General features: G+C 32.4%; 1 protein-coding gene across 1 annotated transcript in view; it reads left to right on the forward strand.

Moving 5' to 3' along the window:
- The first annotated feature begins 1,539 nt into the window (after positions 1-1,539).
- Positions 1,540-26,334, forward strand: part of LOC127706617 (sodium-coupled monocarboxylate transporter 1-like) — a 41,757-nt gene continuing 16,962 nt past the window's right edge. The window contains exons 1-11 of the mRNA XM_052211273.1: positions 1,540-1,741; positions 3,729-3,862; positions 4,485-4,553; positions 8,687-8,738; positions 9,453-9,520; positions 12,088-12,168; positions 14,125-14,198; positions 14,657-14,797; positions 16,076-16,211; positions 17,853-17,938; positions 20,531-20,643. Coding sequence (XP_052067233.1) covers positions 1,540-1,741; positions 3,729-3,862; positions 4,485-4,553; positions 8,687-8,738; positions 9,453-9,520; positions 12,088-12,168; positions 14,125-14,198; positions 14,657-14,797; positions 16,076-16,211; positions 17,853-17,938; positions 20,531-20,643 — 1,156 coding nt within the window. The remainder of the gene's footprint in view (positions 1,742-3,728; positions 3,863-4,484; positions 4,554-8,686; positions 8,739-9,452; positions 9,521-12,087; positions 12,169-14,124; positions 14,199-14,656; positions 14,798-16,075; positions 16,212-17,852; positions 17,939-20,530; positions 20,644-26,334) is intronic.

A 26,334-nucleotide genomic window follows, 5' to 3' on the forward strand; every position in this document is an offset into this window, starting at 1 on the left:
GCTCAAATTGAACTATTTTATTCGTCACACACAGTATAGATACACCCTTGAAAGATCGTCATCTAAAAAAATCATAAAAAAATATTGAATGTTTTTCGCATTTTGAAGAGTTCATGGAAGTTAAATATACACACGATGATCTTTTAACAGAGATAATCTTTTGTTTATGTATTTAATATGTATTTATATTTCTCATATGACCTATATCGTCTACATAGTGTATTGTTTTAGCGTTAAGAGTATTATTAATTGCTTTTAATTATTTTTCGTGCGCGATATTTTAAATTTCTTCTTTTAGTTATTATTTCAAATGGTTTCGAGTTGTGATCTTCAAGGTCATTGCGATACGGTATATCTTTCACATTTTTGAAAACATCTTGTATATTAAGTTATAAACTTAATGATTTTTAAATAGGTAAATATGTTGTTTGATTTTTGTGAACAGTTTTCTCTTTTTGATACCATCATCATAAGTCATCTAAGTGTAAAGTTATATATTGTACATACTAGTAACCCCTTTTTTATTCTGTTTGATATAGAGTAGCATTTCTATTTCTTGCCATGGCAGTCCGTTTTCTTTTTATTTAATGCTAATTAGAACTGATTGGTCTAGTGTGTGTGCGAGATGTATATTTATTGTTATACCTTGTGGACTCTTCTATAGAACAAACAAGGCAAAGTAAAGAAACTAAGAATACTTTTCTGAATTGTGATGAGATGTGTTTTTTTAACTGAATTGATAGGCAAGTGAGGTAATGTAACTAAAATTTGAGTGAGATGCGAGATTTTATATTTTCGGGACAGGAAAATATCATTGCTAACAGTGTTTTGCTCAGACAATCCACTAAATGGAGTCTGTATTTCAAAAAATCTAATATATTACCGCCTAGTGGACATTTGGATGTGTTTAAATCTATAAATACGAAGTCACATGTGATCTGATAGGGGGACTTAGAATCACATAAATGACTAGGAATTTGCCACACGAAAACGAACGTAACAACTTATTTTTAGAGTTGCGCGTTTGCTTGTGCTGGATGTACAAATACAAGTATTGTCCAGTCAGAATGAAATCAATATGCGTCCATATGACAACATGGCCCGCTGGAACTACACATTTGCATGTTCAGTGAACCACGAAATCAGAGTCAAAACCCTAATCTAGCATACAATATAAAAATTTATTACAAAATGAACAAGTGTACCAAGTTTCAAGTTGATGTAATACAAAGTACCTAAACCAAAACTTTAACCTGTTACGGGACGGACGGACTGCATGACGGAAACATAAAAAAAAAAAAAAATGGTTCTATTATTTTAGATGGGGGCAAAACTGCTAGTAGTGGAGTGCAACAGGCACTATACATATATTGGAACAGTTACGACACTTTTTCCCGATGATTTTTCTACCGGTTACGTTTAATATATATAATATATTAACACGTATCTGCCTTAATCCTAATAAAAGTTGACACTCTGGATATGAATTTATCAACATGTTGTAATTCTGTTTTGTAGAAAAACGAAAACCTTAATCTCATGGAAAAGCAGTTTTCAGCTACCGATTGGGCAGTATTTGCTATTACATTAGTGATACCATCTTGCATTGGTATTTATCATGGGGTTACCGGCGGTAGACAGAGAACAACAAAAGAATTTCTCATGGCTGATAGAAAAATGAGCTGTCTACCCGTAGCAGTTTCTATACTGGTGTCTTTTCAATCTGCTATACTCATTTTAGGTAAACACTAATGCACTAGACTATAAATTATACCATACATTAAAATAACATGTCTATGTCATTGAATACAAGAGGACTGGTTTGCTCAGAAACATTAAGCCAGTGGATAATTGGTTAAAAGTTATATGTAAACAATGCTACCTCTGGTCCACAGTTGAGCAAACCAAATAAGAAATAACATAGCTCAACCACCAACTCCCGACTTCTCCGAAAAAAAACGACGTACAAATAGAGAAAGCTAACACGGAAAGACACGTGGTCTAGAAATCCCGACTTGTTAGGGTGTGACTAAACCAGTTTTACGTACGCACAACTATTCCTCTACCTATCTAGACATCATATCGTTAAAGCCACATTTAAAAAATTGCATAGACCAGTTACCAACAGGATGACCACTAACTTGAACAAGGAAACAAAAGAAAGCTCACATTTCAGACAGCATGGTTAATATTTTATTCTGCTTGTCTTTTGTAAAAGAACATAATTCTTTCTGTAGATTTGTCATGAAGAGTTCTTTCTACATTATATTTAAATCAACTTTCCTAAAAATCCACAAGGTATACGTAAATGATTGGAATGGTTTAATAGAGGAAAATGTAACAGAAAAGTAAAAAGATAGGGGAAGAAAAGGAACATTAAAACCATAAATCTATAGTATTTAAAAACATTTTGCCTAAATATACTAAATGGAGCCATTTCACAAAAAACCTCGGGACTGGACAAGACAAACATCACCAAAAGCTCTTTACTAGGCAACAAAATACCAAATAAAACAGAAGATTTATTACACTAAGATTATTCCTCCCCGCACTCATTTTATTGTTCAAATTACGTAACTGCACTGATATTTAAAAAAAAATACAAAAGAACCGAAATGATTTGTAGTTCTGTGTTGACAATTTGATCACTTTATCTATAAATACACATACTAAAGCATCGTAAATACCCACTGCAATCTGTACTCTTGGATTTTAAGTCTTTATTTTGTAATCTCTTTTGTACTGAATATTTCAGATAGCAGAATTAATCTTGTATACTTGATAGACATTAAAATATCAGTTTGATAGTTCGTTGATTCGTCCGTCAGGTAATAAGTTTATACATAACCCTTCTGTGGGTCCACCGAAGCATGTTGATAAAATACATTGAACGATCCTAAGACTTAAAGGGGGATAGGCATGCATATTCCGTCATAAATTTGTATATAGACAAACTTTTCAGCATTGGAAAGGTCGCCCTTTAAAATGATTTAAGATCGGAAATTGACTTATGCACTTACAGATTTTTATTATCTTCCTTTTTCCTGAAAACTCATTTCACATCTTACTGACATTTATTCATTTTATGAATCCTTAAATCGTTACACGTCTACCCCTTTATAAGAATTAAAAGAAAAAGCTTCAATAAAAATTACAGTGTTCTTATTTTATCTGCATGATTCTCTAGATGCCGAAAGTAAAGAACATAACCACAAAAGACTGTGAATTTATATGTTTAGCTCACAGTTAGCCTAGTTGTCTTTAGAATAAATGTGGGGCTAATTTACATGCACATCTTTTATCACAGTTTTAATCAGCAAAAATGTTTGTTGACGTTAACAAAGAAAATACATTAAGGACTGTGAATGTAAGAAGGACTGAATGTAAGAGATCTGCTCACAGTTATCAAGGTTGTTCTTCGTGATCTTGCGAATAGAAAGGACAAGTTCATATGTGGATTACAAATATTAAAATGAGAATAAAAATCCTGAATTAACTGAATAACCTTAATAAATTGGATTAATTTATGCAAGATAGATAGACTGTCTATACCAAGAGTCAAGAAGCTTGTCTAACTGTTAATGTGTTTATTGTTTATCTTTCCGACATCTTAACATATCGTAAAAACATATTCAAAAATGAGTGAACTACAATATACATCGAAGAATGTACCTGATTAAATATTACATATTCCAATGATTTCGACATACAAACTTTGTCAATTGTAGGTGCACCGGCAGAGATGTACACAAAAGGAACACAGTATTATTTATACACATTTGGACAAATGTTGGCAGTAGTGATGGCAACCATCTTATTCGTACCGTTATTTTATCCCCTTAAAATGACAAGCATGTATGAGGTAAAGATAGCAAATAGAATTATTTACTTTTTAGTTCAATTGCCATTACTTGATGTCCATGGTCGCCGTCTGTTGTCTTTTTAAAGTTTAACAAAATGTTCTCTGAAGCCGCATGATCAGTTTTAATCAAACATTGGCTGAATGAGTCTTATAGTAAATAGTATTCTAAAATTTGAATTTTGTGTTCCTTACATCAACCAGCATGGTCAAAGAACAAAACTATAACATAATGCAAAAATGCAAAATATATCAAAACACTGCACAGAAAAATAAAAAAAATGAGTAACACAAACCCCACCAAAGCAGGGAATGATCTCAGGCACACCGGAATAGTAAGCAGATCATACTCTACATTTTTTAGCTATCATTATCATTGGGCGCCATTCGAGGCTGTACAAGATTAGATACAAGGAAGTTAGCGATAATTTATTTCTTTATAATGGGTATTACAAACTGTCCATAACTTATTGCTGAAATTTGTTCTGGAACGGAGATTTATGGTAACTTTCAAAGATTTGACCGTGTAGTCTTTAGGAAGTCTTTATCCTAAGCCCTTATTAACCAAAAACAAATAATTATATATAAACAATTATTTTGCTATTAAATCAACTTTATTTTACAGTACTTGGAGCTTCGTTTCAAGTCAAAGGCTGCGAGACTAACAGGAACCATTATTAACAACTTGTCAACGGTAATTAAGTTATCTGACTTTAATACTGATCGCTCTATGAGTAGACATGTTACGAAAAGGTATATACTCGACGCTGAGGTTGACAAATTAGACTTTAAATATGGAGACTGTGTCAAAACATTAATCGATTTAAACAGATAAAAGTCAGTTTGCGTGATGTTAACCAGGTACCTTACACACTTCTTGATTCTTTTTTTATTATATTAATTTAAATTACTAGTAATCATTTTCTGATAGCATTGCTTGTGATTATAGGACAGGAAAAGTGTACGTGAGTGCGAGGGGAGGGGGTTGATGGTAATTCAAGTATGCACTTCTAGATTTAAAAAAAAATTCACATAATAAGCCAGTTTGTTTTTTATATTAATTACTGTTCTTCGAACATATCAAGTTGTCACTCCATTACTAAATTTCTTCCTGAAAATGCATGAAATATTTGTCACTGGACGAAAAACAAACAACAACCAAACAACCTTTTCTAAACATGCACAAAGCTCTACAGTCTGGTTGATTTTTTTTTCCGGATATCTCCATATGCTTCCACTGACTTTGACAGTTTTTAAGCGCCTAAAAGCGTATTCCACATATACCCGACACCCGAACGATAACCGCAAGTTCATTTTTACATTATATTCTTTCTGTTCTAGGTCTACAGGTAGCTCTAAATTTATGATGTATATATAGGGTAACGAGAGGAGAACGACATGCAATATACTTTATTACCTCAAATGACAAAATTCTGGGGGAAATCTAAATCTAATTCAATACCTGGCTAATTGAAGGTAGTAAATTAAACTGTTGAGCATAATCCTGTTGGAAACTACTGCGTGTGAATCTTATATGATTCCTACTGTACACAAAAACCTGTGTATGTATGCAATACCGATATCTGGAGTAAATTTGTTCCCGAGGCTCCGCTTGTTGTGTATTAATGGCATGAAAATTGCTTTCAATTGCCGCTAACACTGTGGGCATTTAATGTCACCTGCCACTTAGTTGTTGTCTATTTTCTAAGTTCGACTAAGAAGTATACCGTGCATAGATTTCATAAAAAATCGGTATCTAAGCATATATTTGTGCTCAGAAACCCCAAAGAGAAATATGCAGGAATATGTATTAAGAATATCAAACCGGCGAAAAACGAGTCACATTTTACATAGAACCTTACAAAAGAAATCTCAATTTCAGTTTGAACTTGTTTTTTTTTTTTTTTTTTTTTTTAAAGATTTCGTTAAGGTTAGAGTTAAAGATATAAAAAAACGAAAATACATGCATTAGAGGGTATATAACAGGGAGTAATTTTCGGACTGTTTGAAAAGCGTGTCAAACGGGTAAGACAATTTCAGACCTCAGAAATTACAATGCAAAATTTTTTGAAACTTTGCATGAATATGTATAGGATGTCTTTTCCAAAAGATCCTCATTTCGTTGGGTCGAAACAGTCACATTTTACATGAAAATAGTATAAGGGAAATTAAACTTTTCCTGAGTAGGCTTTAACATATTATTATTATAAGGGACTTTTTAACTTCTTTTCCTACTTTTTTTGTATTAATCATGTAATGTATCCTATTTTCAAGTTCCAGTTTCAATACAACATTCATAAAGGCTGAACTTGTAAAGATAGCGGAAAATTTATACAGTAACTACAGCCCATACTGCGGCCAATGTATATTTGGTATATAAAGTTGCACATTGACTGTTTTTAAAAGAATGGTGTAAAATACTATGCTTAATAAATATGAATTGTTTTCTGTGTTTGCTTTGACCAGTATTGCAAGTACATCTAGGAACTAAAGTCTTGATGTACTCTTAGTTAAATTTTGCCTTATATGGAAGTTTTTAGTTAAATACCCTGAAAAAGACCACAAACAGAATTTTCAAAGGCTTTTTAAGCAGTTTCATACCATAAAAAAACAACAATTATGTTTTATTTTACTAAATCTGTGTTTTAATTACTTGTAAAGTTCACAAAATGTCATTGACAACCACTCTGCAGAAATTCCTGTTACCCCAACATCAGGATGGTTTCTTCGCCAAAACTAGACGACCAAAACTGAAGTAGAAAAAAGTGCCAAATATGAAAATATAAGACTGGGTATGACCAAACTTTGCATTTCGAACATAAAAGTAACAATTTAGAATATTTAAAAGCAATTATTTAACATAGCAATCCAATTACAAACATTTCAACACTAGTTTTATAGATGAAGGGTATATAATCATGAAAAGTTGTCTAGTTTTTTTTTTACTTAAAGAAACGCAATGAATTATGTAAAAACAAATAAATATCTTCATACGGTCAAATTATTCGAGTGTTTAAATACTTGAAAAGTGATTATTTACAACTTGATCTACAACTTAACATGGGGAACACAGCTAAAAAAAATATACTTGGCCAAAGGGAGGTAATTCTGATTTTCCATATGATTTTACACATTATTAGGAGAAATATGTGCAAAATGTGATGTAAAATGGGGAGAATATTTATGCCTTTCATTAATATCATAACTCTCAAGTGTAATTTCTATTGTTTCTTTCAATCTGGACACAAAACTGATTTTTTACCATATGTCCCATGCTTCCTACCACAGTTCACTCAGTGCATTCTAGATTGCCGCAGTTAAACATAGAAATTTGTATAAAAAACAACTTTAACTGATTCCAAAAGGCTTCCATTGCATTAATATTTACAGGAAATGAGTTTGGTGATTATTGTGTGGCCTTGAACAAGTACAGTGACAGAGTGCATATTTTCCTATAGGGGTAAATTCAATAAAAAATCTCCCATTGACTTTAATGCTAATCTAAGTCTTGATTTAAATTTATACCTGATTTACCTTTAGAAATTGGAAGTTTTCATATATCATTCATGAAAGTACAAATGTAGCCCTATCTTTTGCAACAATAAAAACATAGGGTCATGCGGCATTTTTGGGCATTCACATGGCCTTGTTTACAAACACTGTAGATTCGCACTTAATTCCTTTACTGACCCCATTACTTTTCAACCCTGTAGTAAAAAAATTTAGTACATTCAGCATTCATGTTTTATTTTTTTTTAACTCTAGTTTTGATCCATCTATCAAAAAATATTTATTACAAACAATATCTATTAATCAGAAGAGCACAGGACTTCAGTTTTGTACAGAAAGCTCTCCCGGTCCCTGATGACGTATATTTATTTACTGAATTTACCCCTATACAATCATTTTCACGGTCTAATAAAGGCTAGCGAGGCCATAGAGGTGTCATGTTGGTCAAAAATTCACGAAGTTTCAACCTCCGAAAACAAACGGCAAACTATATCCAAAATAAATCCACAAAAGGAGTTGCATATATTCTATGTATATACATACCTTGTGCAGAGTTTAAAAACTCCTGGGTTAGGAAACAAGTTCTGACCTCGGGTAAACACCCCTTTAAGTTAAATGGTCCGTCGCTATTGATTTCGAAAACGCAAAAAAATAAAACAGCAAGTACATATTGCTTTACTTTATAAGGGTTGGCCGGGATTTGATTCTCTCATCCATTATTCCTTTTTTTCTTCTAGAATTTATATCCTTTCTACAATACCCTTGCCTCCTGTCAGTGTTCCAAAAAGAAAGACATATCATGGGATTTATCATTTCTATTCCTCACAGAATAATTGTTATGGAATATTTGTTCCATAAGGAGTATTTATAATGAAATTGTCTATAATAAAGTTTTCAAAGGGACGTCTGTTATAAGAAATAAATATACGTGGACATCAGTACTATGCAGATTCAATTGATACACAGGTAATTTAAATCTTTAAATCACTTTTGTGTTTTGATACGATACCCTCATTTAAAGTTTAATCTGTCAACCTCATCATCGAGTATATACCATTTCGTAACACGTCTAGTAGGAAATGAGTCGTTACGGTAATGCCTACTTTCAATCTCATATATTAAAGAATAGTACATATTGTTTTGTTTGAAAAGGAGTAAATATCAATATGCACCGGCGCCCAACCACGTGATTTTATTTGTCTAATTGCGATTTTCTTAAATATTTGCAATATGAATTATTTGTCAAGAAATCGTTCTTAAAACTAACATTTTTAAGTCGTGTTTTGCATAAATTAACTTATTTCTTTTTGTTCACAGTTGATTTATACAGGAATAGCAAGTTTTTCACCATCAACAGCTCTTCAAGCAGGTACTTATTTTGGTTTGAAAACCATGTTTGTCATAAAAAAACAAGCTGGAAAAGATTTGCAATCAATGACATGCTTTAAATTCAAAGTTTTATATTTTTCTCTATGTTAATGATAAAATGTCATAGTTCAAACGGGTAAATACTTTTTGTTTTTGTTTTTGCTTTGAGTGTTCGCTGTTCGCACGTTTTTTAATGTTCCATCTTGTTCTTTTATTATTTCCTGGGCCCCATTTACAAAAAACCAACTTGGTATCTTCTGTCAGATATTCATAAAAATCAGTTGTTGTTTTTTCTACATATAAAATGATTATTTTTTGTCACTAATTTTTTTTTGTGGAAATAATATCTACTTAATTTTCAGCAAAAAATTAAAAGCCTTTATTATAGACAGGTTTTTCCGATTATCTACCTTAGTTTGTGATGCGACTCCTAGGTGTCGTCGTAGTAGCGGTCGCCATTACAGTCGTGAAAAAATTATAAACAAGCTAAACATCTATTTCCCAGACGTCCTAAATTGCTCAACGTAAACACAAGAATGCCAAGCCGTACTTGACCTCGGCAAAATTATAAATGCTATAAATAAATTAATTAGATAAGGATTGGACATTTTCTCTGAAATTTTGTTATAAGTTTGAATATTTTTGATAAATAAAATCAAATCAAATCAATCAATGAATTATTTTATTGTATACATATTTATTTTATTTTATTCAGTTAGCGGCTTCCCAGACTGGGCATCTTTCCTGTTGATTGGTGTAATATGCACGTTTTACACTTTTATGGTATGTATATTCTTTAAAATTCATTTAAAAAAAAAAAAACGTTTTCTGAATTTGTTTTGAGGAGTTCAAGAAGCTTTATCAGTCTGTTCAGAAAATCAAAATGGCTTTCAAATAATAATTATTAAATGTCTCAAGTGATATACTATTTGTCTCAGAATGCAAGACATAGGAATTACAATCCGGCGGCGGCGGCGAGATTTGTATTAAGCTTTATATTTCAGAGGATGGAAGACCTGGTTTTATACCGTGGATGCAGATGCCTTATGTTACGAAGTTTCTTTCTGTCATATGTCCTTTGTCTTTGAACTCATTTTCGTGGTTAGACAACTGCTTGAAAAAAAGTTTAGATTTTTGTCATGTGAATTTCTCACTTATTATTAGTAAAAGGATAACTATATTTGGTATATGGGTTCCTTGCAAGGTCTATATGTCCGTCAGACAGGGTTCACCTGACCTCGACATCATTTCATGGATCAGTGATCAAGGTTAAAATTACATGATTAGGTCCGTTTCTCAAATACTATAAGTAATATGTCACCTATAATTGATGTATGTTATGATTGGAAGGTGTATATGTCCTTCTGTTAGGTTTCATATGACCTTGTCCTCATTTTTAATTTTATGGTTCTTTGGACAATATTGAGTTTGTGTGTTTTGGTCTGTTTTTCTAATACAATAAGTAATAGGTCAACTCTATTTGATGTATGGAATGATTGTAAGGTGTGCATGTCTGTCTGGCAGGTATCGTCTGTCCTTGAACTCGTTTTCATAGTTCATTGGTTGATGTTAATATAAAGAAGATGTGGTATGATTGTCAATGAGACAAGTCTGCACCAGAGACCAAATGACATAGAAGTTAAGTTTCAGTTGTTAGGTCCTCTGCCGAAATACTAAAAGCAAAAGGCCAACTATATTTGGTGTATGGAATGATTGTAAGGTGTACATGTCTGACTGGCAGGGTTCATCTGACCTTGACCTCATTTTCATGGTTCATTGGTCAATTAAATTTCATGGTTTGGTCTGTTTTATGTATACTATAAGCAATAGTTCAGCTATATTTGGTGTATGAAATGATTGTAGGGTGTCTGTCTGTCTGGTTTGGTTTATCTGCCATTTACCTCATTTTATTGATATAATGTCAAGTTTATGTGATACTCGTATAACACTTTATCTTTAGTACTATCAACATAAAATGTCTTGGTTAGTAAAGCAGGGGAGACATTTCAGCGGGTGCATGTCAATTTAGACTTTCAATCGGAAATATTTCATAATTCCGAGCCAAATTCATTATTTGTCGTCACAGTTCGTACGATTGAATGGTTATGTTCCTTGAAAAATTTAAAACACGCAATCCGAAGGCTTTCGGACGAAAAATTCAGTTTGCTTTCATCAATAGCCTTGTTTTTATATCACTAATCAGAAAAAGCTTAACTGTCATTCTAAAAATGTTGGGGAGTTACAATGCTTCTGAGCATTCAAATATCCTCGTATTAGCGTTATTTGTGTTGTCTTGTTTTCTTATCTTGTGATATCACTACTTTAATACGGTAAAAAATCGTGTTCATGTGGACAGTGCGGTATATTAGAGATTTCTATAAAATGATATACATACCTAACTCGACATACGTACTTAATGGGATAGGTTATTGCCAACCTATGCAATTTGTTAAATACTTCGCTCAAGTTTAAACAACGTATCCCAAGACTTTACAATCAAAACACATATCAGATAATTTTAACATGATGAAATTCTTTTTTTTAATCTATCACGTGGTTCTCTAGATTCCCGCCTAAATTTTCACTGACATGATATGACATACAAACACGTATCCCTCATTACCTATCATACGGTCGATCTGAGTTATCTTTCAAGGTTTTGATTATGACAATCATTTTTTAATATACTTTTCAGATAAACGCTTCACTTTTTTTATATTTTACATGCTTGTTTTTTCGTAAGCCGATGTTTTTCTTTCTTTCTTTCTTTCTCTATCAATCTATTTATTTAGATTTTTGTGGAAAAAGGATTATTTGCAAGGAAATTTTTCTGACAAGTTCAGAAATGTCGACATTTGTGTTTGTCAGAGTTTGTCTCTTGAGATAAAACCTATCGCTTCCATTTAATCTCTAAATAAAAGTATTTTCCATTTACAATAAATGTATAAATAAAAAAAAAAAAAATCCCCATATAGGGTGTATTTTAGAAGGTGCGCTCGATTTGTGATTGTTCTGCATTGTTTCGACAGTTTAAAATGCCACATGAGTCCAAATACAAAAGAAATTTCCAGGCAAAATATTTTATATCCCTTGAAGTGCATTAACTTATAGAATTTTCTCAAAATAGATCAGCATCAATATATTCGACGAAGACTAACAAGTTAGCAAAAACTTCCGAACGTAAAACTTTATATTAGTTCCATTTACATGCTTAAAATAGCTCGATAGCAGCACAATATTGTTTTTCGTAAATCTACAATGAAACTCAAATAGTTTGCATGGAAACTACATTATTACTTGTTAGAAGTATAACTAGTGCTTACTTCATGTTGTAATTTATGTCAATATAGGGAGGACTGAAAACTATAGTGTGGGTGGACGTTTTTCAAGCAATTATCATGTTATCGGGAATATTGGCAATAGTCATAAAGGTAAGATTCCAATATTGTTACTTTCGCAGAAACTGTTTTAATGGAATGAAATACAAAATTGTAATAAACGTAGGGATATAAATAAAAATAATTATATCTTTGTAAAAATCTGGTAACGCAAAATATAAATCAGAACTTCCATAGCGGTCAGTATATTGTGGCGGCGTTCCTATAACTTTTGAATTTCTTCAGCTGTACTACTCAAAACCCTTGGTGCAATAGGTTCCTAGTAACCAACAACCCTATTTCAAGAAAATCAATATCGTATCAACTGGAGTGCTGGAATGTTGCTACACATAAATGGTAAGTTCACAATTGGGAAGTTGAAATCATCCCTTTTGTCGTAATGTATTCTTAACCACCGACCCTTATTGTCAATTTCGAGCCGAAAGTCACGATATGAAGCAGACTTATTTGTATCTCTGGTATTTTTTTATTTAAAGATCGATGATATAGATGCTTTCAACATAGTCACCACACTTAGCATTATCTATTGAAAGGACATCATCTATAACGCGAAGTTAAAGAATGATGTTCATTCACCAGTGAAGCTCCTCCATGAAGTTTGTCTCATGTGAATACAGGAACAACTCGACACGAAGAGGAGCACAATTCATTTGCATTGAAATGCCGTTTGTTTGTTGAAAAACACATCCCAAAACGTAACAAATGTGTTGTCATTTAAAAAAGTCAAGAATCTTGATGTTGCCAGTTTAAGAGGATGTTTTATTTGAATCAAAACAAAACAGTAATATCAACGCTGGCCAATCTTTGTTTATGAAACAAAGGTTGACTAGTTCTTTTAATATGTCTTAAAGTTTAGAATCAGGGTATACAAGTGTAAAGGGTAGAGAAGGCAAATGTTTTATACTATTGCAAGAGGAAATATACTTAGATTGTATGTACGATTTATTTAGTCTATAGAGTAGGTAGTTTCACAGTTACTCTGATGCCCGGCTTTGCTTGCTGATAAAATTGATGTTTACAGTTTGGAAAGAGGTTTCGTGGAACACTTGGCAGAAACGTTGTTTGTAAGGATATTATGTAATTTTGGTATCCAGAACTGTGAAGGAAGATCAAATTCATCATCTTTGTTTGAAATTCTAAAGAAACACAGAACAAACTTATGCTTGTTCAGTATTTCCTCTTTGGTAAGTGTCGTAAAGTTTTGATAAAAAAGAGGCTGCAAATACCAAGGGGACAAGTCTACGAAACACTACATACAATAGTAAGGACTGAGCAACACAAAACCCGTCAAATACTGGTGGTGATCTAAAGTGTTGTGGAAGGTTAAGCAGATCCTACTTATGTGCTTATTATAATATGCAATACATATTATTTACTTTTGACCTATTATTATATTCCGTTTATTAATATATAAACTCACTTGTAGAACACTACCTATAACTATTTGTTTTGGTTTGTTGCTTTTATCCTGAACGTTACAATTCTTTCATTCATCTTTTGTTTTCATTTTGATATAAAGAAAATATAAAAGTAGTTATAAGGGTTTCAAATTTTGAAATGTATGCGTTTGGACGAATTCCATATCTTTATTCAATGTTTAAAATTAGAGGGGGTGATTAACAACATTTTTGTCATCGTTATTTCAAGAAGAAAAATATTCGAAAACACATTTTGCGTTAACTCTCCTTATCCTTAACAAATTCTGATTGCATATGAAAATTATTCTTTCGTTTGTAGCTTCTAAGTTGAAATATGACCTTTTGTTTTCGACTTTATACATAATATGGGTTAAATGTTGTTATAGTTCACCACTTACACGGTATCAATATTTGCTTTAAACGCCTATAACTACATTATTTAAATACAACTACAAGTAGAGTATATTTGTGTAACAGCAAGTAAAATGTTCGAGAATTGTAATAGTCTCATTTATAATATAATGGACTTGCATGATTTCCAAAGCAACCATATCTTTTTTTCGTGTCTTAGGCTACAATAGAGGTTGGTGGTATTAACCATATTTGGAATTTAAATGACGAATGGGACCGAATAAACTTCTGGAAGTAAGTTATTTTTTATTTTATCTTTAATTGGCTAAAAGGATCAGCTTTTAGGGGAAGATAGTGTTAAATTTTCAAAATTTTTACCTGTAAATTAACTGACAGAAATCAGACAGGGGAGAAAAAAAAAACTATTTTAGTTTCTTGTGTACAATTTGGAGTTTAGTATGGCGTTCATTATCACTGAACTAGTATATATATTTGTTTAGGGGCCAGCTGAAGGACGCCTCCGGGTGCGGGAATTTCTCGCTGCATTGAAGACCTGTTGGTGACCTTCTGCTGTTGTCTGTTCTATGGTCGGGTTGTTGCCTCTTTGACACATTCCCCATTTCCATTCTCAATTTTATAATTGCAAAAAGTCTGCAATATTTTTATTTGTTATACTTTATCAAAATGATTGTGCGCTGAGAAATAATGTTATACTTTATGATTGATTTTAAAGAAAAATGTTATTTTTTAAGCTTTGATCCAGATCCCACTACAAGGCATACATTTTGGGCACTGGTTATTGGTGGAATGATAAATTGGGCAGGTACATATGGAGCTAATCAGGCTAGTATCCAACGGTATAGTTCCTTGCCTACTCTTAAAGATGCTAAAAGGTATATGAGTGTATTTGTGAAATTCTTAATGCATATATGTCAATGATACTGGCTATTAACGTTTAAGGATACAATATTTCGACTATGCTTGACATGTCCCATTATTCATATGAGGCTTATATCATGCAGGAGGTTCTCAGGACGAATGAAAAGATGCTAACATTCTGTTTAAATTCAAGTTCGGCTAAACAGATGATGACTGCTCACAAAATGATTCACAATTTGTTAGGTGATTTTTTTCCACGCATATATCCCATCGCACTTGAAGAAAACAGGATATCACAGATAGAGTTTAATCTGCTACTAGTATCATCTTAAAATTGACAATGAGTGTCGTTGATAAATTAACTTTACCATAAAATAGATGATTTCAGCGTTCCAACCGCGAACTTTCCATGTCTATGTAGCAACCTTTCATTACCGCCAGTATATGGAATATATGTTCCATATTTGATACTATATTCCAGAGATTGGGTCTCTTTCAAGTTTTTCTTAAAAGAGGGTAACTGATTACAAAGGAGCTATTGAACCACGAGTTCCTTTTTAGTCATTTTTTAGACGCCCATATGATTTGGTTGATCGTTATGGAATATCTATTCTAAATGGATAAGACACAATTCCGTCCTCGATCATGACATCACAAAATGCAACTTCTCTTTGATTATGTACTTGCAACGAACAACACGATGGGTTCCACTAGTAAAGCAAGATCGGCTTACTCTTCAAATGTACCTGAGATCATACCCATTGTTTGGTGAGGTTCGTATTGCTGCGACATTAGTTTTCTTTGTAGAGTATTGTTGATTGTGGTCCTTTCATCGTCTTTTTTTCTGTTTGGAAATGGTATTGTGTGATTTTTTTTCCAACTATGATTTTGATTTTCCTTTTGTTATCTTCTGTCTCTTTCAAAATGTTGTAGTTCGGAAGTAGTCACATGGAATGCAGCGTGATCCAAACTAGCAAAACAAATATCGCCTAAACAAGGCCTAAGAGGTATCTAGAACTTTCAATAAGGTGTTCCATTTCGTTCGGTGTTGGAGGGATCACTGTGGCCTTGTGACGAAGAACTTTTTAAGTAGATCAACTGTATGTAGAAATGTTTTTATCATTAAAACACCATATATTTTTTTAATTACATTTAAAGTTCCACTTTGTTATTACAGACATATTTGTACAATTTAAGCTTTTCCTTTCGTTGGACAACATTTGTAGAATATTTCTATGTATAATGTACACCAATTTCTTTTTGACTGTCTAAAACCTAATTATATTTTATAGAGCTGTAATGATGAACTGTGTTGGGGTATTTCTCTTGTTGACGCTTGCGTGTTTATCAGGAATTTCAGTTTTTGCATTTTATGCAGACAAAGGATGTGATCCATTATCTCATGGAGACATAAAAAACTCCAATCAGGTAAATTTACTAAACTAACAATTTAGCAAAAACCCCATTTGTTGGTACAATCTCTAAATATTTAGTTTCTTTTCTCATTAGATATCTTTCTTTATATCAGCTATAACCATATTTCGTAGAACTTATAATTTCTAACATTTAATGAGGTTTAAACCATTCCAATCGTCAAATATATCATTTAAATTAATTAACACTTATCCTAAAACAGAGCACGCAAAATCACTAATTAGTTTGAAACACAAGACAATGTGCCTTTCAGAATATCAAATTTTAATTTTCTGAGTAGAAATAAAGATATGTTTCACCTTAGTGTGGATGTATATTATTACAGATTGCTCGATTCTCCAGAACTTGTATACGCCACTGTAACAGTGACTTCCATTAGATGGCATATGTACTATAACATATATTGCTCATAGAAAAAACACACGAAAATCTGTCTAAGTTGTTTTTCTGAGCATGTCATAAAAACCTTATATTGGTATGTACCGCATAACCAATAGGTCGAGGTTTGGTTTGTGCTTGTTTGTGTTTTCATCGTCCTTCTTTTTGGCCATGGTGTTGTCTGTTTTTTTTCAACTTATGGTTTTTAACAGCCAGTTTGGATTGGTTCATGCTGCTCAATCTTTAGTGTTTTATTTATTTCATTGGGGGGAAGAAGAGTTGACCGAAACACATTTTGTATGAAGTGCTTCATTTTAAACGCTTTTACAAAACTATACAATTATAAAATGAAGCATTTGGCAAAAAAGCGTGAATTTGAAAGTGACTTTTGAAATCTATTGATTCATTTTAATATAATTGAAGACAGAAATTAAAAAAGAGGAAATGGTTTAACTCCTCTTTTTTTATAACTTTTTACGAGATGGTTGATTCTAAAAGAATTGTTATGTCCAATAGGACAACGGGTGCTAAATTGTAACCTTCTATAACATCTATATCTTAATATCTTTTTTTTTTCTGTTTAACGTTTTTTTACTCTACAAATTGGGACAGTTTATTTCTATTGAACAAATGAACACGGTAACTACATATTATTAGTTACACAGTATGCTAGTGACCAAATACGATGTATTTGGGGTCAGTAAATTCCATATGGGGTGAGAGCGAACAAACTGTGTAACGAATTTATCTTACCGACTATCTTAACATGTGACATTTAGACTAGTGGCCGATCAAAGTTATCAAGTCTTCAATGTAAAGAACCTCCTTCCATTGGTCTATACAAAAACAAATGCCAACAATAGCAACTTGTTAGCTTTTAATGTGTTTTCTGCATTTATTTCAATCGTTCATCATCAATTTGTTCATCTGATGTCCGGGAAACGTTTCAGATTTATCCTTAACGCCGTGTTGTTTTTATAAAGGGACTGAATACCTCTGCTAACCGTGTATAAGATTAAACCACGCCTGCTAACCCCATATGAAATATAAAGGGGCTCTACGCGGTTGCTTTTAGCCAATCATATTCATAGAAATGTATAGGAGGTAATCAGATAAAGTTTTCATATCATAAAAAAGGAATCGATAAATATAGATGATAAATAAAAAAATAAATCACCGTTTATGTTGGAACTTTACGTGATGGGTTACATATTGGTATCGTTTTTTATTGTACATTGAATCATGGCTATATTTCAGATAATTCCATACTTTGTATCTGACATGTTGGGATATCCCGGGGTACCTGGATTATTTATTGCATGCCTGTTTTGCGGAGCATTGAGGTAAACAAACGAGATTGTTTTTTTTTATTTGTAAATCATCCGATTATACCTTTTTGTTTTAAATATCAAAATAAGTCAGTGTAATGATTTCATTGTAATCTACTATTTATTTTTATTGAAATGCTGAAATCTGACCACAACATTAATATCCTTCGTTAAAGGTATAATTTTTTGATAACAGTGTGCAATATGTACAATCAGAATCTAGTACCACTAAATACAAAATCAAAGCATCTATAATATAACAACATAATAAAACAAATGCCAATTGATATTAATACCTGATCAAAATCTTTGTTGAATTTCATGTCGGTATGAACAGTGAGAGTTGGTTTAAAACTGAACGATACAAATATGAGGTAAATTTTTCCATCAAGAGCTTTTTATTTTTATCCCAAAAAATTAGAACATATTTTCGTTACTGATTTATTACTAAATGCAAATCATATTCGAATGAGAATCATAACCGGAATGTTGTTTGCAATGAGCATTAAGACGATTTCCGTCGTGGGGGCATAACTAGCTTATGCGACAGGTGTTTTGTGCAGTATCTAACACTTTTAAGACATGTTGTGTTGGTTGTTGGTTTGTCTTTGTCTTAGCTTTTTTTTTTGTCTTCGGTGATGTCAGTCTTTCTTCGACTAATGGTTAGCTTTAGCTTTCTTTGTGTTTACGGTTTATAAAAACATTTTAAAAATGTACATAAATATGTATTAATAAACTATGCGTTAGATATACATCTATGACGTAGAAATTGCTCGGCGTCAAAAACCGGAAGATATATATATATAGGTCAAGCTATACGGTGTTCAACAATATACACGTGTTTCTACGATGTTGAACCTTTTAACCACCTGTGTGTAGAAATGTTATACATAAAGGAGAAGGTAAGTTTTCGGTCAAATAAACCCTAATATCAAATGTATTTCAATCTATTTCTCAATTGAAGAATCAAATGTTGACTGTGTTTACTTTCATTAAACATTCCAGTTTCAAATTTAGTTAAACAAATACCCTTTTTATTCGTTATAAGCCTTTGAATGATAGAAAATTCAGCATTCAGCAAAAAGGCGAAAATCTGCAAACTCGAGACTTATTTCTAACACATGCCTAGTATTATCAAAGAGTACAGCCGTCGCCTAAAAAGATATTTACACATTAAGTTAATAGTGTGTTTATCTTTTCACTGGCAAAAATAATTCTTAGTGGTGCTCGAACTCTTTGATAATTTAGCTAATGTTTTTCTGAAATTAACCTATTTTTGGAGAAAAATCTGAAAAATCTCCCTTATGAGACATCACTTTTACTGCACCACTAACAAATCGTGTCATTAAGACTTGGCAGATATCATATTCTAACAGCATTCCTTTTGAAACTGGAAGAATTTGAACAATAATGACTATCATACATTCGTGTTGCTGTTGTACCCCTATTTGTGAAGTTTTACCTATTGTATCTGTGTGTTTTGTTCACACATCGTTGTCAATATAATGGAATTTGATGCGACTGTCATACAAGTGAGAGGTTTAGCTAGCTTTAAAACCAGGTTTAATCCACCATTTTCTACATAAGAAAATGCCTGTACCAAGTCAGGAATATGACAGTTGTTATCCATTGGTTTGAAGTTTTTGAGATTTTGATTTTGCCATTTGATTAGGGACTTTCCTTTTAGAATTTTCCTCAGAGTTCAGTATTTTTGTGATTTTACTTTTTGTTTAGTTATCGGTGAATTTATAGAGCCAAATAAGCCTATTATTGGACCTTCTGAATTAAAAAAAAAAAAAACAACCAAAAAACGAACAAACCTTACCTATTACGCGGTTCCTCACTTGGGACAGGTTCATAAACTTAGAGTTGGTGAAACTACTAGTAGTTATTTCAGATCTCAACTCTCCCTTTTTAATTTCGATGAGTGGAAAGACACGTTACGTAAAAAACGTACAATTAAAATCATCACAAGAAAAATCTTTTAAAGAGGTAAAAAAGTTAAAATGAAAAATAGTTATGTTGACCAAAGTTGATTATATCGCGACATTTGGTATCTTGCATGGACAGTACATTTAGACGTTTATGTTGCTGGGTTGTTGCATAATTGGTATTCTTGTCACATCTCCTTTTTCAGTCTTTTTTCTAACATACAATTGAATTGCGTGGACACGTTAAATTCTGATAATTCACAACAATAATTATACTAATTATAATAATATATAAGGAAGGAAAAAAAAAGAAAAAAGGAAAAATTCCCGTTTGTGTGGAAAATTTCAGGACTTTCGGTACTTTGCAATTAACAAGAGCTGTTGAAAAATCAGCGACAACATACCAAGCACTGTGTCAAGCTCCTTACACAACACGGCCAACTAAGTTATATGAGAACATACATTTTCGTTAGTCGGGTGATGCCTTTCCGCAGAGGCGTTAATTAGTGTTGTAACATATAATATAATGTATATTGATATGGCTTATGCATATTTCTCTTAATTTCAATATATCGCAAAGAATGACAATTATACTTGACCTACGGTCATACATGTTTTTGTTTTGTGTTTTGATACTCTTTTAATTGGGAAAATTCTAATCTGCATTCCAATTCAGCTCACTATCATCTAATCTCAGTTCCATGGTAGCTGTTACCTGGGAAGATGTTATGAAACCATACTTTAAAAATAAATCAGAGGAAAATAAGGCATGGATTACTAGAATCCTAGGTAAGATGTTATAAGAGATTTCCAATAAAATGACATTACTCGACATAACCAAACTATCTGACCGTATCTCGTCCTATTGCATTAGAGGATGACGGAGGGGAGCATATACTGCATGAATTTTTGGCACGTTGAATACACATAATTTGTTGGAATAGATGCTATTTAAAAATTAGCACAAACTACTATTTTAATTCTTTACATATTTTTTGTTATTAAATTTAGGATGATTTCATTTACAACAATCTTTAAAGGCAATAAAGGGAATAATTAATTCAGTTACCCGTTATCAAACGCACCGATAACTCCTTCGTCATTTCACTTGACCCATATATTTATCTCTCAAACGATGAATTCTTAAAGCTACTAAATCAAACTTAAGATTGAAAAATAGAAAATAATGGAATCTGAAGCGAGATCATATTCTCATTTTTAGCTCACCGGGGCCCGAAGGGCCCCATGTGAGCTTATGCCATCACTTGGCGACCGTCGTCGTCCGTCGTCTGTCGTCGTCGTCTGTCGTCGTAAACTATTTCAAAAATCTTCTCCTCTGAAACTACTAAGCCAAATACCTTCAAACTTTAACTAAATGTTCCTTAGGGTATCTAGTTTATGAATTGTATCCAAAGTTTTGATCCATCGATAAACATGGCCGCCATGGCTAAAAATAGAACATAGGGGTCAAATGCAGTTTTTTGCTTATATCTCAAAAACTAAAGCTTTGAGAGCAAATCTGACATGGGGTAAAATTGTTCAATTGGTCAAGATCTATCAGCCCTGAAATTTTCAGACGAATCGAACAACTCATTGTTGGGTTGCTGCCACTAAATTGGTAGTTTTAAGGAAATTTTGCAGTTTTTTGTTATTATCTTGAATATTATTATAGATAGATATAAACTGTAAACAGCAATAATGTTCAGCAAAGTAGAATCTACAAAAAAGTTTTATATGACTAAAATTGTCAATTGACCCCTTAAGGAGTTATTGCTCCTTAAAGACAATTTTACACAATTTGTTCATCAAGTTTGCTAACATTTAAAAATCTTCTCCTCTGAAACTACTGGGCCAAATACCTTCAAACTTCATCTAAATGTTCCTTAGGATATCTTGTTTATGAATTGTATCCGAAGTTTTAATCCATCGATAAACATGGCCGCCATGGCTAAAAATAGAACATAGGGGTCAAATGCAGTTTTTGGCTTATATCTCAAAAACTAAAGCTTTTAGAGCAAATCTGACATGGGAAAAAATTTGTTCAATTGGTCAACATCTATCAGCCCTGAAATTTTCAGACAAATCGAACAACCCAGTGTTGGGTTGCTGCCACTAAATTGGTAGTTTTGAGGAAATTTTGCAGTTTTTTGTTATTATCTTGAATATTATTATAGATAGATATAAACTGTAAACAGCAATAATGTTTAGCAAAGTAAGATCTACAGACAAATTAAACGACCAAATTTGTCAATTGACCCCTTAAGGAGTTATAGCCCTTTAAAGACAATTTTACGATATGTGTTCATCAAGTTTGTTAACATTTAAAAATCTTCTCTTCTGAAACTGTTGTGCCTAATACTTCTCAACTTTGAATGAATGTTCCTTTAGGAATCTAGTTTATGAATTGTATCTGAAATTTTGATCCATCAACAAACATGGCCGCCATGGCTAAAAATAGAACATAGGGATGCAATGCAGTTTTTGGCTTATATCTCAGAAACTATAGGATTTAGAGCAAATCTGACATGGGGTAAAATTGTTCAAAAGGTCAAGATCTATCAGCCCTGAAATTTTCAGACACACCGAACAACCCATTGTTGGGTTGCTGCCACTAAATTGGTTGTTTTAAGGAAATTTCTGTTTTTGGTTATTATCTTGAATATTATTGAAGATAAAAATAAACTGTAAACAGCAAAAATGTTCAGCAAAGTAAGATCTACAAAAAAGTTTTATATGACCAAAATTGTCAATTGACCCCTTAAGGAGTTATTGCCCTTTGAGGACAATTTTACACAAGTTGTTTTATGTTTTTTAACTTTAAAAATCTTCTCAAATGAATCTAGTATAAATTTTGTATTTCATTTCCTTGTACGTCAAGAAACACAGACAATATGGCTGAAATGGAACATACATTTGTATGTGTAAAAAGCAAAAATAATCATTGATGAAAGATTTAAGCAAAAAAAATAACAGGTGAGCGATTCAGGCTCTTGCGAGACTCTTGTTTATTTTAAAGTTATAAGATTAAAACAAGAGTTTCCAGCATGTTAAATGTTAAAGGTGTACACGATTTGCTGCTTCTTCTTTTTTTTAAGCATATTTCTATAATTCATTTCAAGATACTTTTGTCAAAAGTAAAAATTCAGATCACTGATACATATTTCTGATAGTACTTTGTCACCTTTCCGTAGAATTTTATCAAATGGAATTTATGAGAAAGCATCTTTAAGACAAATATGATTACACTTTACTGAATTAGTTTATTTTTTTATATCTTGTCTTATAATGATGCTTGGATTCTAGGAAGAGCCAGTACAAACGTATGCGTAGTTTAACGTCATTGCTCTTAAATTCTTTTTCTAAAATGTTTAGTATTTAACTTATAGAAATACGTATGAAAAACGGACATATACGGAATATTTGATTGAAGATTTGTTAAGTAGAATGATCATTTTAGTTTTATGACCAACTTATGATAATAAGGGATAATATATTCACTGGTCTGTGCATCCGTCCGTTCTTCTGTTCTGTTCACAATATTAAAGTTTTAAAGTTGAATACCAAATTAGAGCTTGACCCGGATAAAGTGGTGCATTGAACATGGAAATATGAAAAATAAAGGGGCACGGTGTCTTAAGGCCACACATTCTTGTTGCAAATGTTTTGATTAACACACATACATGTATATGTATCTTCCATATTCATAACTGTCTCTTTGGTCGCGTGCTCGCCTCGACAGTTACCCATCAAAGGTGATCGGGAGAATAGAAATATGGTCACTCTTAGTCTTGTTCCCATCGACAGTTAAACCATTGTCAAAGTGGGGATTCCGTTTGGTTGTGCGAGATGTACGTACAAGTACGCAGTCCCGGTCAGAGTGGGGACGTTAAATCCGATGCCTCTAGTACAGCAGTAGAGAGAATGCCAAGCTCTCTACATGTTAATTATGCATGAAACATTTGCCGCTGAACGTTATACAACCAACTATCAATCAATTTTATTTAAGGTTAAATTCACAGTATTCAGTTACAGACAGGTCCTAAACAAAACAAAAATAATTGACAGAATTATATGTATGACCTCCTCTAATATGCTTTTGTACAGATCTGGAGATATTAGGTTTAAGATCCATTATGGTGTTTTTAACTTTATACGTTTAGCTTTTGTCAAAATATATGGATGATAATAACTGGCTATGGGTGAACAATGACGTCGTGCTTATATTAACCAAGATAGAAGAGTACTACATAAAATGTAGGAATGCCAAGTACCTGTTGAAAACTTTGTCCACCAAAAGTAACAAGTTCGTTGTCAAAAAACAATCAAGCATCATATCAGTTTCACAGTTATGACCTCTTGTTTGAATCAGTTTTTTGCGAGGTATACTTTGTCTGTTACTTAAAAAAGATATTTGAATCTACCTTGTTCATTTTATGAAAAAAGTTTTCAAGACGTTAATAAGGAGGAATGAGTGAGTAAAGAGTAAAACAGTCAACGTTTTTAACAGTCGTCACTCAGTATACTTTATACGTACATGGTATATAATTCTCTTTATCTCTCTTTTTTAATTGTCAAAAATTTGGTGAGATGGTTGCCTCATTGCGTCAATGAAAGCTACACCATGCACTGTTTGAGTGCAGAAAGTTTTCGACACGATCCTCGCCCGTTTCAAATCGAAGATTGGCTGCCTCTCTGCCAGGATCCGCATCTGGCAACGAAATCTTATTATATTATATTGGTCAATGTTACGTACCATACACATTTCCGTTAATTATTTATTCAGTAAAATGAATTCGGTGACACCCTTTTAATTGTTTATCAATAAAATCGATAAAATACTTGTAGTTAATTTACTTCAAGGGATATAAAAAACTCCCTGGAAATGTCTGTTGTATTTGAACTCCGATAGCATTCCCGTTACACAAATTAATACAAAACAATCACTATTCAAACACACCTTAATTCTAAAAAACAACATATATAGGGATTTTTTTATCAATACATTTTATAATAAATGAAAAAAACTTTTGTTTAGAAATTAAATGGAAGCGATAGTTTTATCTTAATTTTCAACTTTTATAAAGAGACAGATTCTGACAAACTTTGGTTTCGATATTTCTGAAATAGATAGAAAAATATCCTTCTGAATGTTTCCCCGCAACAAATATAATAACAAGATAAACTATAAAAAAAGACAGAAATAAAAGTATAATTGGGCCTTCATCTCCAAAGTATATTGAAAAATAGTTGTCATAATCAAAACCATGAAAGATAATTCAAATCGTACTTATGATAGGTATGGGACACGTGTGTTTATACGTGATCTTATGTCAGTAAAAATAAAGGCGGGAATCTGGAAAACCACGTGATCAATAAAATTGCAAGATTTTTATCATTTTTCGTCATGATAAAATTATTTTGTATGGACGAAAATTCCAATGTGTGATTTTTAAAGTCTTGGAATACTTTGTTTAAACTTGAGCGACGTATTTAATCAAACTCAATGGTTGGTAATAACCAGTCCCATTAGGTCCGTACGTCGAGTTGCGTACGTATGTCTTTTATTGGAAATCTCTATTAGGAGATGAATCATCTTTAAATTACATATTTATTTCACCTCTTATTTATACAGTTGGGTGCAGACCAAGCATTACATGTAGACGCGCGGAAAAAGTTAACGCGGCGTTTACTCGCGTGCACTTCAAGTAAATGCTGCGTTAACTGTGCGTTGAATCCGAAATTTCAGTAGACATAAAAAGTAAACGGGCGTTTACTTTCGCGTTTACCTCCGCGTTAAAGCAAAATCGGCGCGTTAACGTGAAAAAAGGCACGTCTTCTAATTTCGTCAAAAGTAAACGCACGTTTACTGTTTGTAGCAAACGCGCGTTAATGCAAATTATCATCGTATCCTGGATACACTGACTTTAAATATCAAATGAGAAAGTACATCAACATTAAATGACCAACTGTTCATTTTCGATTGACATATTGACGATTACAGTTAATTAGTAATGTTATTACACCTCTTTAATTAATTGAAAATTAATCATCGTAAATTTCTTTTTCTGCACAAATAAACAGTTCAAACATGTTCTTCTTTTATTCAAATAATTAAGTCACCATCAAAATCAGGCAGTTTTCACATCTCAGACTGTCTGACTCAAACTGACTCGTATATCAAATTATTTGACCTCATTAACCAAAAACTGACCATATTTGCACTTCATCAAGTAAATCTATATAGCCGCACCGTAATTCAGTTATATATTTTTAGGTCAGGAGGGACTGTATAATACAAATGAAAGCAATATTGAAAACAATGACTACAAAATGTTGTTCGCATCAATATATAGTGCCAGCATGTCCTCTTTTTATTCAAAATATTTAATCGTAAACAAATATCAGTAGTTTTCATACCTCAGATTCACTCATGTAACAAAATTATTTGTCCGCATCAACCAAAACTGACCTTATTTGCTC

Source organism: Mytilus californianus, unplaced genomic scaffold (genome assembly GCF_021869535.1).
Source record: "Mytilus californianus isolate M0D057914Y unplaced genomic scaffold, xbMytCali1.0.p SCAF_6, whole genome shotgun sequence".
NCBI lineage: Eukaryota > Metazoa > Mollusca > Bivalvia > Mytilida > Mytilidae > Mytilus > Mytilus californianus.